The sequence below is a fragment of the Nannospalax galili genome, unplaced genomic scaffold (genome assembly GCF_000622305.1).
Source record: "Nannospalax galili isolate Female #2095 unplaced genomic scaffold, S.galili_v1.0 scaffold469, whole genome shotgun sequence".
NCBI classification, from domain to species: domain Eukaryota; kingdom Metazoa; phylum Chordata; class Mammalia; order Rodentia; family Spalacidae; genus Nannospalax; species Nannospalax galili.
This window is the reverse complement of record NW_008359443.1, coordinates 536,871-550,282: the sequence shown is the minus strand read 5'-3', so window position 1 is coordinate 550,282 and position 13,412 is coordinate 536,871. Positions and strand designations below refer to the sequence as shown.

Sequence of the window (13,412 nt, the reverse complement as noted above, 5' to 3'; positions counted from 1 at the left end):
AGCAGTTAAGAGCACTGACTGCTCTTGTAGAGGACCTGGGTTCAGTTCTCAATTCCCAGTACTTACATGGCAGTTACCAACAATTTCCCCCTCCAGTTCCAGGGGATCCAATGCCCTCTTCTGACCTCGAAGGGCATTGCAGGACACAGGTGCATATACACACATGCAGGAAAGACACTCATACACATAAAATAAATATTTTTTTGAAAATTAAATTACTTTATTTATTTATTTATTTTACACCCACTTCCCAGATAGCACCCTTCCATAGCCTCCCTCCCACCATGAGAGCCCTTATACTCTGATATCCCTGCTACTGTCTGCTGTATTGTCGGCACCCCCAGCCATTCCCCACTACTTGCCCTTCTGGTGAATCTAGTCAGCCTATCTAGAGGTCTTTGTTTTAGGAAGGTCAGCTGTTCCTCATCTAGCAGCAATCAGTTGTCAATATTCCTTTGGATAAGATTGGGGTCTGCTATTCATTTTCCCAGTTCTATGCTGGTTACTATCTTAGAATCCCTTTGGTCAACCTGGCCGATAACTCAAAAGAAAGTATCACCTGTCTGGCATTGTTGTTTGTTATGTAGCCTTTAGCTATGCATATGGACTCTAATGAAATTATATTGGCCCCTTTAATCTTTGGTTATACTTTCCTTTTGGGCGTTTAAGGCCATACAGTTGGATCAGATAATTTTACTCTTAAGGTCATTTGAGGATCTGTTCCTCAGGGGTCACATGGGCTTGGGAGGAGCCCCTTGGCTCCATTCTTTTCTTTTACAAGTTCCTCGTATATGAAGATAAGTCAAAGGTCCTGCTCGACTAAGGTTGGCTTCGCTTGTAAGCATGGAGGAAATGATTCCTCTGTATTGACCCTCCTCTTTGTAGACTGGACCCAGTAATTAAAAATACCAGACTGGTGGAACTGACCTTCTTGGGTTTAACAGACATACTTTGAGGCCTATAATAATTTGGTCAGAGGGAAATAAAGGACAGTTTTTGCTCCTTGCCCTCATAGGTCAACTAGTTCCAGGGGACTATGAGCATCTCTCAAAATGTCCTATAATGGTGGTGGGTCACCTGTGCTCTTGATCAAGGAGGCTGAGGAGACCCTATCAGATGGACTTGAACCAGTGTCCAGTCTAAAATACATATTTTTCAAAACTAGAAAGACAAAGAAAAACAAATATTTATGCATAAACAAAATCACAAAATATCCTTCAATTTATAAACACAGTGAAACTACAGTGCACAGCACATGTAAACAACCCTTAGGATCACAAAGATGAGCGAGAGAATAGTTTCAGGACAAGACAGAACGGCTCTGGGAGTTGTGGCATGAAGGAGCCCCTGGGAGGTGCTGACATCCCAGCTTCTGACCTGAACGTGAAGTACAGGTGCCCACTTATTAACCTCTGTGTCCACTATTTGTTCATTTACATACATGCTCCCGACATTTGCCTGTTATTTCTCACATGTAGGTTCACATCTCTTTGCATTGTGTGTGTTATGTCTGCACCACCCAACTGATGCGGAGAAGACAACGGTGCAGGAAGGAGCTGAGGGACCCGTGGGTGAGGACACAACCTTCAAACAGCGTGAGCGTGCTGTTGCTTTACTGTGGCTATGGCAAAACGCCTGACAAGGAACTTAAGGGAACAAGAGTTTACTTTGACTCAGAGTTTAGAATAGGATACAGCCATCATGGAAGGGAAGACTCGGCAGAATGGGTGCGATGCAGCCGGTGGGTCACATGGTGTCCACCATCAGGAAACAGAGAGGAATGTCTTCTTCTCTCCTTTGACTCAGTCCCAGGCCTACTGACAGGACAGTGTTGCCCACACTCAGGGTGGGTCTTCCCTGCTCAGTGAACCCTCTCTGAAAACTGTCTCCTAAGAGACTCCAAATCTAGTCATGTTAACACAGAAGATGAACCCTCATAAGGGGTGGGGGGCTAAAGGAAACAGGATGGACCCTCTAAGAACAGGCAGAGGCTGTTGCATCCCAGTATGAGGACTTTAAAGGCAGATGGGCTCCGGAGACCCAAAGGGGACACCTGCTTAGTAGGAGCAGGGTCCAGTCCTGCCTGGGGCTAGGGCAGTGCAGCCACTACCTGTAAGCCCCTCTGGGCCAGCCACTGCTCAGGGCCTGGAAGAGCCATGGGCAGAGGAGGAACCGAAGCAGAAAAGAGCACGGGAGGGAAAAAAGGAGCTGCATGGGAGGAGAGAGAGAACACCGTGCTGTTTGAAGAACTGGCTCCTGGGGTTTGAGTGCAGCAAGTCTCAAATCTACACAGCACGTGATTTCCCAAGCTCTTTCTCATTTTAGTGTTGTTTTGTAGCCCAGGCTGACCTGGAACTCCTAATCCTGAGTGTTCCACTCTCTCCCTAGAATGAACTGCTTCTTTGGGAAATCTTGGTCTATGTCCTTAGACAAAGGCAATTGACTGGGTGAGGGCCACACACACATTTTTGTTAAAAGTGAACTGATGGTAAATGTGAATCACACCCTCAGACACCTTCACAGCAACAGCTAGACGAGTGTTCAACAAAAGTATAACGCCACAGCCTAGCCAAGCTGACACATAGAATTCACCATCCCAGTGGGACACAAGTGCCCGGAGAGACACCCTGGGCTGACATGCGGCAGGTAGGCAAGGGCAGAGGCTCCGGTGGGAAGGAGAGGCCCCGTATCACTGTCCCACTGCAGCATGTATAGAATAAGGCTCAGCCAAAGTAAACAAGCTGCCCGAGGCCTCCCGAGAAGGGCTAACCAGGCTGGGCTGCGCCGTGGGGAGCGCTGCCCCTTGCTGTCTGTGTACCCTGTCTTTTTTCTTCCCCTTCTAAGACCAAGCAGCCACAAGGTTGAGTCTAACTTTTCAGATTTGGTCCGTAGACTGCTGCCTGCTTTTCACCCAGGAACATCAAGCTGTTCTTGGAAATCATTTGTTTCCCTAGACTGTTCAGCAGACCTATTATCAGGAATATGATCTCTAAATAATGCAAACTCCTGCATGAGTAATGGCCTCTTTTCTCTCTTCCAGCCACCCTGGGCTTCAACATAAGGAAGTCTCTCACTCTCCTCACAAAACCCAGGGCCCAGGGCCTGCTCTAAGAGCATCCCTTCAGGTTATGGACCCGCCTTGGATCACTTGGTAAGGAACAGTCCCCATAAGCCAAAGCCCCCAAGGGAAACAGACCTCTTCTGAAGCCAGGTGTGATAATACACATCTTTGCCAGGACTCAGGATGCTGAGGCAGGAGGATTGCAAGTTGAATGCCAGTCTGAGCTACACAAGGAGACTTTATCCACCTGTAATAACTGGGCTCTCACCAACATTCTGTGAGAGAGAGTCCCTTGCTTTGAAAAGCTGAATCACACCCACTTGAGGTGTCAGGCTTAGCCAAGCATGTTTGAGCTACTGAGTGTCAGGGGTGGATTTTACATCAGGAATCAAAAGTAGCATCTGGGGAAATCAAGAATCCCAACAGATGAGTCCCTGGAATTGAGGGAGAGGGTGGTGATGTGTGACAGTGGATTGGAGGTGGGAATCTGAATGAGGTGTCCACTCTGAGGGGGTTTCCTGGGAACTGCAAAGGAGAGTGTGGACCAGGAGGTGGGGCTGGACTTGGATAACCTCAGCAGAGGAAGGAATGAGAGCTCTGATGTCAGCAAATCTGACTGGAATCCTAGCTCTGACCAGGAGCATGTATGCTTGATTTCTCTGGGCCTTTTTTCATTGATTCTAGAATGGGGATAAGTCTCCTCTCATGTGGGCTGGGGATGTAGCTCACTGTTAGAGCACTTGCCCAGCATTCATAAGGCCCAGGGTTCAATCCCTCATTGTTAAAAAAAAAAAAGAAATCCCCTCTCATACGGTGGTTGTGGTGGCGAGATGAGATAGCTCACATCTAGTTGCTACAGGGATGTGGTTCCGGGAAAGTCTGGCACTGGCCAATGAATGCAAAGGACTGACCATTTCTTAAACACAGGTTCCTTCAACCGCTTCCCTCTGACTGTTCCATCCTCAGTAGGGCTGCTGGTGGGACTGAGCTGGGAGAGGGTACCTATTGCTTGGAGCCTTGGTAACTCAGCAACCTCCAGATCTCAGCTGCATTTTAGTCTGAAGAGGCCGCCGCTCTGAAAACAGCCTGGCATCCACCCAACCAACATCTCAGCTCCCCAGTCCGCTTTCAGCCCAGGGGCCATTAAGGCTGGCTGGAGCCTCTGCACGAATGGAGGACGCTCTCAGCACACTCAGCGCCTGTCCTCCAGGAGCACAGGCAAAGCTGGCGTCAAAAGCATCGTCCTCCAGTCCTCCCAGGCTGCAGCTGCGGCTGCCTAGTGGATGGGTGGTGTTGGACAAACCTGGCTTCTCGCCCTCTCCCCGACCTCTGTCCTTTCCTGCTCTCTCACTGCCTTGGGTATCTTTTCTGTGCTGCCCCGACGCGCGCACGCTCACATAGGAACATGCACCTGTCTTCATCCCCTCCCCTCTCTGACCCTCTTCTCCATCCTCTGCTGACTTGTCCCTTCACCACCTTAGTATTTTCCTTTTGTCTTTTTCTTGTTTTTGTGCATTTCCCCATCTTTAAAATTCTTTGAAAAACACCTCTTTTCATGGATATGAAAAGTCACCCTAAAGGTGTTTCTCAATTTTCTGGACATTTCTCTGTTGGACAGTCATGTCGTTTCCAATCTTTTCAGTGTGGCAATGTTGTAACTACTATAAAGGAGAATGTGTAGACCCTGGAGAGATTTCATATGAAGCCAGTGATCACAGAGCATGAACTCTGGAATTTTCGCTCCACTGACTAGGTATGACAGGGGCGCAACTGACCCTTTCCCTCCTCCGGTTCCCTCCCTCACTGGAGAAGTTAATAGTGATGCATATCACAGGATTTTTGCAAGTGCTACAATTGTATCTGGCCTTTGGTAAGTCTTCCAAAGAGATGAACTGTTGCTTATAGTACTACTTGAGCAGGGAGATTAAAAACCGATATTGTGAGCAAGTCAGAAAACAGTATTCTTATAGAGGACTGCGGAAGTTCCCAGATTATCCCAAAAGTTTATATTTGCGTTGGCAGAGTCCAGACAAGGAATATAGATGTTCGATTTTTAGAGAGGGGGAGAAGAGGAGGTTCAAGAGATGTGGGAAGGGCATCGTTTGGACAAGAGCTTTGCTGCAGTGGGGCACTAAGGGAAGAGGCTTCAATCCCACCTGAGTGAGGTGTTCATTCTTAAAGGTTTACAGGGGATGGGGCATGGTCCTTGTACTGTGGGATGCAGGAGGACCAGGGGGGAGGACGAGAACCAGATGGGGGATGAGGACCACCACCAGAGGGGGAAGGGGGACCAGAGAAAGAAGGACCAGAGGGAGGAGGACCAGAGGGAGGAGGACCAGAGGCACTCACTCAGGTTTTGAATCCCTTGGGCCTGGAGGGCCAAGGTGAGGCAGGAATGTAGCTGCCTTGAGGATTTAGGTTCAGAGACTAGGATGAAGTCTGCATTTTAGCTGAGATAGGAGGCATAGTGTAGGTGCAGGAAGTGACCTGCCGGGATCAGAATGTAATTTGTGGGCCCTGTGGTAATGACTTTCAGAACATGGACATATTCTGCTCAAATGACTTTCACCTAACCTTGCCACAAAAACTTCACCTTATCTCAGGTAGACCAGCACACTGAGCCTTGAGCTCCTCCAGTGACCTACACACAGCTTTATTTCCCCACAACCCTTCCTGCCCTGGATGGAATAGTGCAGGCAGAGTGTGTGTTAGAAGTGCTGCAGGCGGTGGTGACTACTGGCAGTCGGGAGGCTTATCTCACTGGCGCCACCAGCAGTAGATGGAAGTGGTTGTTACGGTTGTTTGCAGTTGAATGTGTGGTGCTCCAGCAGGGGTCAGAAGGGAAATAAACCGATAAGGCAAATCCTTCCCACATCTACCTTCCCTTTCATGCTGAATATTCTGTTTCAATAAAGGAGTGAGCCCTTGGTTGAAAACACAGAATTCTGAAGGAACAGATTCTCAGCAGTTCAGCTCTTGGCCTTAAACTGGATGCCAAGAGTCAGGCTGTCTTTTTATTCAGGCATAACTGTACTGTAGTTTCATGTAGTAAATGCCACAGGGCCCCTTATTATGAAGAATTTCAAAGAGCTGGAGAGATGGCTCAGTGGTTAAGAGCACTTGCTGTTGCAGACGACCCAGGTTCTGTTCCCAGCACACAGCCACATGTAACTCCAGTTCCAGGGGAATCCAATGCTGTCTTCTGGCCTTCATAGTCACTGCACGTACATGATGTACATACATATGCAGGCACCCACACATACATATAAAACAAATCTTTTAATATTTTATTTACTATTTTTATTTTATGGGTATGACTGTATTACCTGCATGCATGTAGGTGCACCTATGTCGTGCAGTGCCTTGGAGGTCAGAAGAGGGCGTCAGATTCCCCCGGAACTGGAGTTACAGACGGTTGCTAGTTGCCATGCGGGTGTTGGTAATCAAACCCAGGTCCTCTGCAAGAGCAGCCAGTGCTCTAAGCTGCTGAACCATCTCTCCAGGTCAAAAACAAATCTTTTAAACTGTTTAAAAATAATTTCAGGATGGCAGCTGTGTGTGGGGCCTCTTGAGTATGACAGACCCTACAGCCATGCAGTCAGCTCTGGACCGATTAGTCCAATCAAGACTTCCCCACTCCAAGAGTCCTGGCATTCCTGTCAAGGCCTCTCCCCGCCTCTGTGCCCCAGGGACACCAGGCTCCATGCCTGGGGCTACCTCACATGCTCTTCTGACAAGCCTCTGGCCTTCTTAACTGCTCTGCCCCCTGGTGGGTCTGGGAGCTGCCAGGGTGCCCCAGGGGCTCTCCTTTCTCCCTTTCTCCAAGTGGGTCTTATGGAAGACTGTACCTGCCTCCCTTGTGCCCAAGTCCCACTGAGGCAGAGCTATGTTGCTGTGAACAACATCGACCTGCTTTTCCCTCAGTCCTGCCTCCCCTTTTGGAGAGCCTCTGTTGGTTGGTCATTCATATCACAGACTGTTAACAGAGTGCACAGCCTGGAGCTCTAAGAACATTCCTAAAGCTGGGTGTGGCAGCACATGCCTCTAATCCCAGTACTCAGGAGGCAGAGACCGGCAGATCTCTGTGAGTTTGAGGCCAGCCTGGTCTATATAGCAAGCTTGAGGCCAGCTAGGGCTGCATTGTGAGCCCATGTCTCAAAAACAAACAAAAAGAGTTTTTTCTTTATCGTCCAAAACAGGAAATAGCTGGTCCATCCCTGAGGGTTGATGCCTGCCCACACTGATTCTTTGACATACATTGGTCGGTGTGAGTGTGGTGGGCCATGGGCTGTTTACAATACTGGATGCTCAGACCCCAGGTGGTCTTTGGAAGGGTGCAAGAAGCTCTTTCTCGAACTGGAGCACAAGCAAGAACTCACATCCTTCCTTAAAGAATATGCTTCTGCAATCAGGTCTCAAATCAAGAAACAGGTGTCAAAACAGTGAAGACGGTCTAGCACAGGGCAGTGCTCCACTCACCGGTCACGTCTTTCCACTTGTGGTCCCCGGGTTGGAGGTAAGTTGTGGGATATTTGCCATCTTGCTTTGTGATTCTGTACCTAAAGAGGTAGGGAGTATTTATACAAAGCTAGCAAGTGTTGGGTGCTGCTGTGTGAACTTTTCCCGGGGAGAGTCCTAGTCACTTCCTATTGCTGTGATAAAAACACTGACCAAAACCAGCTTGGGGAGGAAAGGGTTCATCTCACCTTCAGCTCACAGTTCATCACGGAGGAGAAACAGGGCAGGAGCCCAGGGCAGGAACTGAAGTACAGACCATGGAGGCACGCTGCTTACTGGCTTCACTGGCCTGTGCTCAGACTGCTTTCTTATACAACACAGGACCACCTGCCTAGGCGTGGCACCGTCCACAGGGGCTGGGCCCTCCTACATCACTCAAAAATCAAGAAAATGCCCCACAGGCCAGTCCAACGGAGGAAATTCCTCCACTGAGGCTCCTTCTACCCAGGTGTGTCAAGTTGACAACTGACTATCCAGCCCAGGAAGCATGAACAAACATTTATGCACCTCACACAGGATGCCAATGACAGACTGTTAGTCTGATTTCTGTTGCTAATAAACACCATGGCCAAAAGCAGCTCGAGGGAGGAAGGGGTTCATTTCTGCTCACAGCTCACAGCCCAACATCAAGGGAAGCAGGGCAGGAGCTCAGGTAAGAAACTGAGGCAGAGGCCGTGGAGGACGCAGACTGGCTCGCTTCCCCCCAGGCCTGCTCATCTACCTTTCTTACAGAGCCCAAGTCCACCTGTCCAGGGGTGGCACCGCCCACAGTGGGCTGGGCCCTCCTGCATCAATTAGCAATCAAGAACATTCTCCACAGACATGCCCGCAGGCAAGTTCATTGGAGGAGACGCCTCAATTCCCAGGTGTGTCTAGGTTGGTGTTGATTCGACAAACACTGTCACACAAAGTGACAATTCCATGAAGGTCTAACTTGGCAAAACAATTCGTTTGTTGCGCTCTCTTAGAGCACTGGGGTGATACCCTGAAAAGTCTCACCCCCGCATGGACGGTGACATCCCATAGCTGTACGAGGGAGGGAGGGAGTTCCACAGTTCACCTCCCACATTCCACATACTCCAGCGTGGAGACCCGGAGACTGTGTGCAGGTGAGAGAATTACAGACAGCTGACAGGAGGTACAGCGGGAATCGCTTCACCTGAGGGTAGTCACAGCCACTCTGACTTGTCTCAAAAAGACAAAAAAAAAAAAAAAAAAAAAAAGTGGGCATCATGACACTAGCATTTTCCTCACAAAGTCTGACTAAATGATGCCTTGTCACAGGTCAGGGTCTTGGGGCAGCACTGGCTCTCCACTGTCAATAGTCAACTTAACAGCAGCCTGGTGAAGTTATAGGATAACACTCAACTCAAAGACGGAAAAGCCAAAGTTTACAGAGATGGAGCATTTTGTTCAATTCACAAAGCTAATCATGCCAGAGCTGGTTTCTAATTCAGGACAACTTCAAAAACAGCCCAGTGCAGACACTCGGCCTACTGAGTGCAACCTAAGGCTCCTTCCGGCTACTCAGGGAAGGAGGGCTGGAGTCTATTAGCCACCGCTTCTGGCTACAGAGACCAAAAACAGCCTCTGTAGTTCAGGCACTTTGGGCTGTCAGAGCTCAAAGAAGGAAAATAATATACCTTATAGTTCTTAATAGAGCTGGCCTCTGTGTGGTCCCAGGGTGACTTGGGCACCACAAAACAGGTCAGTCACCTTACAGGCTCTTCCAGCCCAATATAACACCACAGAATGCCAGATCAAAAAACAATCTTACTAGAAGTTCATATGGGTCTTCCGCATTGTAGCACTGAGCACAGTCCCCTCCTAGTCCAGCCTGTCACTGTAACACATCCCATAAAAACAAGTATATTTTCTAGAACAACAAAAGAAGCATTTGCAGATTCCAAACATGGTGATGTTTTACAAAACATCCAGATACATAGTCTCACAAATTCAAATGCTTGTAGAAACAACGGAAGAGCATATTTAAAAATCAGGACCGGGGCTGGAGAGATGGCTCAGTGCTTAAGAACACAACTGCTCTTCCAGAGGACCAGAGTTCAATTTCCCCGCCATCACTTCAGGCAGCTCACGACCTCCTGTAACTCCAACTCCTAGGGGATCCAAGCCTCTGGCTTCCAAGGGCTCCTGCACTCACATGCACATGCCCACACAAACACAAAAATACACATAATCTTAAAAAAGAAAGATAAATCTTTATAATCAGGAACTAAACTCCCTCAGAAATGAGGTTCTCAAGTATGCAGACACTCAGCCTGTCCTCTTGGAGGTGAAGAAAGGCCCCTAAGGCAGAGAGATAACAAACCCATTGTTGTTGACTGCTAAGAATTACCTGCACCAGGGGAATAGGCTGGAAGCCACAGCCAGCTGTTCTCGCTCTGTGACTTGAACTGCCCCTCTCAGCAAAAGTGCTCAGAGTTCAAATCTTAGTCAAAACACACATTTCTGGCTTCTCCTTCTCACTCATGTCTTGCAGTTTAACCAGACTAAAGCCAAGCCCAGGGTCCTGTAGACAATTCATATTTGTCAAACAAATTAAAGAATGGCAAACATAATCGCACACTGTATGTACGCATCCTGCCTCCCTCCTTTGTGAAATTCTCAGGAACATGACCACGACAAGCTACCAACCTAGAGCTGTGACTTTCCACCCAGGCTGCACACTAAAGTCACTCAGAGGATTCTCTCAAAACCAACTCCTGGGGCCCTGCTGTGATTTGAAGGTGAAATGTCCCCACATCCTCCTGAGTTTGAACACTGGGTCCCCAGCTGGTGGTGCAGTTTGCAAGGTTGTGGGACCTTTCCGAGATAGAGCAACTGCTGGAGGAAGTGTAGGGGTGGGCCTTCAGTTTTTATAGCCTGGCCTCACTTCCTGTTCACTGCTTCCTGACTGCAGATGCCATGTGACCAGCCGGCCTTCCGCTCCTACAGACAGGTCTTCCCCACCATGACAGTATGATCCCTTGAGCTGTTAGCTGGAACAAATCTTTCCTTCCTTAGGTAGCTTTTGTCCAGTGTTTTATCCCAGCAACCAGACAAATACTCCCCCAACCTACCCCAGAAAATCTGACCACTTTCAACTGGAAAGGGCCCAGGCCATGATGCTGGGGGAAGAGTCAAAGGCGCACAGAGGTCAAGGGTTTCTATCATTCCTCCATGGCCAGAGAGATTGCTGGTGGCAGTCAGGAGAGGAATCCACAGCATGACTGAGTCCCTCTGTCTTCTATGAGCTTTGTTTCAAGAGACTCTTCCCTCTCTCTCTCACATTTCTCAGACATCCACCTTTCTCATTCACTCAACCAGCAATTAGGTGCTTACTGCCTGCCAGGTGCCAGGTAATGGCAAAGCAGGTAGGTGCTGGTGACCTTGGTCTTCACAGAAGAGACTGGGGGCCCTGTCTTAATTCAGATCGTCCCATCTCCACTAGCGTGTGAGTTCCTGGGGGCTTAAAACCATGAGTCACTCATCTCTGGTGCTCCCACAGGGCCAAGTGCTAAATGTTTGATGAACAAGTAACTACAAGGGCTGCCTGGAGCTCTTTCACAAGGGATACAGAAAGCAGAAATGTCTACAAGACCCCTTGTTTTAGTCAGGAGATTCTCAGTTTAAGTTTTTTTCCATCATGGGCCTGGAGAGTTGGCTCAGAGGTTAAGATCACTGGCTGCTCTTTGCAGAGGACCCAGGTTTGACTCCCAGCACCCACATAGCAGCTAACAACCATCTGTAACTCCAGTTCCAGAGGAATCCAACACCCTCTTCTGCCTCTGTGGGCATTGCATGACATGGATGCACTTACACACATGCAGGCAATACATGTACATAAAATAAAAATAATAAAATATTTTTTAAAAAAATTTTCCCATTGTCTTATTTTATCTACAGGGCTTCAGCTCAAACTCAGGGCTTCAAGAATGCCAGGCAAAGCTGCACTGTTGAGCTCCACCACCAGGCCCTCTCTTTTCCTTATACAAATTTTGACTGGTTCAAACTAGAAAAATCATTGACTCTCTGACCTGCAGGGATTTTATCTTCTGTGAGTGTATGTGCTGCTCCTGCATCTCTCTGACCACAATATCTGACAGAAACAACTTAGCTGAGGAAAGATTATTGGGGCTCACATTTCAAAGGGTTTCAGTCCATCAGGGAGGGGACACCAGGGCAGAGCAGCTCAGTTCCAGGCAGAGGGAAGGGAGCTGTTCCCAACGCAGAAGACCAGGCAGAGTAGAGCAGGACACAGGGGCCATGTAACCTTCAAAGACCTGACCCTAGGGACCTGCGTCTCCCCACTAGCCCTCACAAAAAGCATGTACAGAGAACAAGCATAACACACGAGCCTGGGGGAGGATTTCAGGTCTAAAATCTAATGTTGGGGTTTTAAAATCACCTTGAAGATACTGTTTACTTGGGGGACCTGGGAGATGACTCAGTTGATAAAACTGATGCCTGCACAAGCATGAATTTAGATCCCCAGCACCCACATTTTAAAAAAGCCATGTGTGGTAGCACATGCCTATAATCCCAGGCCTGGGGAGGCAGAGACAGGAGGATCTGCCAGCTTGCTGGCCAGCCAGTATAGCCAAATCATTGAGCTCCAGGTTCAACAAGACCCTGTCTTAAAAAATAACATGGAAGGGCCTGGAGAGAATGCTCAAAGGTTAAGAGCACAGGCTGCTCTTGCAGAGGACCCAGGTTCAGTTCCTAGCACCCATGTGGTGGCTAACTACCATCTGTTAACTCCAGTTCCAAGGGCTCCAAAGCCCTCTTCTGACCTCCTGGGGCATTGCCATAGGTACACTTACATATGTGTGGGCAATACACTCACACATAAAATAAAAATGATAAATAAAAATATAAGGTGCAGAGTGGCTGTAGAAGATCCTGACTTTTACTTCTGGTCTCCCATACACATCCATGCACACCTGACAGTGCCCGCCCCCCCCCCCCCCCCCCAGCCTTCCTGGAGGCCAGTTGCTCTTGCTCTGAGCCCCCAGAGTATCCTGGGACTTGCTTGTCCCAAAAACAGACACACTGTTTTGGTGTCTCCCCACCCCACCCCCTTGCTAGGGTTCCTGAAGATCCTGTGGCCTCTGAGTTCTGGGGTTGCCAGAACAGGGGCCACCTCTGGGGCCTTTCCAAATCTATGCAGCAGGCACTGGGCCTCATTCCACCACTGTCCTGTGCTTGAAGCGAGCTCAGGCCCTCTCCGGGTGGAAGATGGATGGGATGACTTTGCAGCTGCTCCACCCGGAGCCGCCTGGGTCTCTGTCTACCCCAGGCTGTCACTTCGCCTTCCCTGAAGCCCGCAGACGTTCCCTCTGGGTCCTTGGGCACAGCTAGCACAGCCCTGAGAATCTTGAATGGACATAGTAGGTGTGACCGTCGGGAAATTGCTCATTATTTGTCCTTCGTTCTGCGGCATATCTCCCCCCCACACACACACACCTCCTCCCTTTTTCCCTCTCTCCCAGGAACTGGTTCAACCAGAGTACAACCGTCGGCCTCCGGCGCTGCAGAAGCGGAGGCCTGGAGGCGGCGGGGCCGTGGACGAGCTCTCCCAGGCCGGGCGGGGTGCAGCCCAGGGCGGCTCATGAAGACGCAGCGCGGCGGGAGGAGCGGCGGGAGGAGCCGGACCCGGGGCTTCACGCTCGCTCTACTGGCGCTCTCGGTGGCCGCCGCCCGCGGTCTGCAGAGTGAGTGCGGGGACATCCCCAGGGGAGGGATGACATCGCCTGTAGGGGGACCTCGCGGGGAAGGGGTGGCATGCAGGTGGGGGCAGGGGTGGCATGCAGGTGGGGGCAGGGGTGGCATG

The 13,412-nt window shown here is 49.5% G+C and overlaps 1 protein-coding gene and 1 long non-coding RNA gene across 6 annotated transcripts in view; both read left to right on the top strand.

Annotated features, from left to right (window-relative positions):
* Positions 1-8,212, top strand: part of LOC115068468 — a 13,391-nt gene extending 5,179 nt beyond the window's left edge. The window contains exons 4-8 of one of the 5 annotated variants that reach the window (XR_003847810.1): positions 1,479-1,595; positions 3,041-3,151; positions 3,989-4,931; positions 7,474-7,577; positions 7,901-8,201. This is a non-coding gene — a long non-coding RNA (uncharacterized LOC115068468). Of the gene's footprint in view, positions 1-1,478; positions 1,596-3,040; positions 4,932-7,473; positions 7,578-7,900 lie in introns of all 5 variants that reach the window. The other 4 variants (XR_003847813.1, XR_003847812.1, XR_003847811.1 and 1 more) reach the window with 4 other exon arrangements.
* A 4,978-nt stretch (positions 8,213-13,190) lies between these two features.
* Vstm5 (V-set and transmembrane domain containing 5) overlaps positions 13,191-13,412 on the top strand; it is a 31,369-nt gene continuing 31,147 nt past the window's right edge. Inside the window, exon 1 of the mRNA XM_008823135.3 lies at positions 13,191-13,293. Coding sequence (XP_008821357.1) covers positions 13,191-13,293 — 103 coding nt within the window. The remainder of the gene's footprint in view (positions 13,294-13,412) is intronic.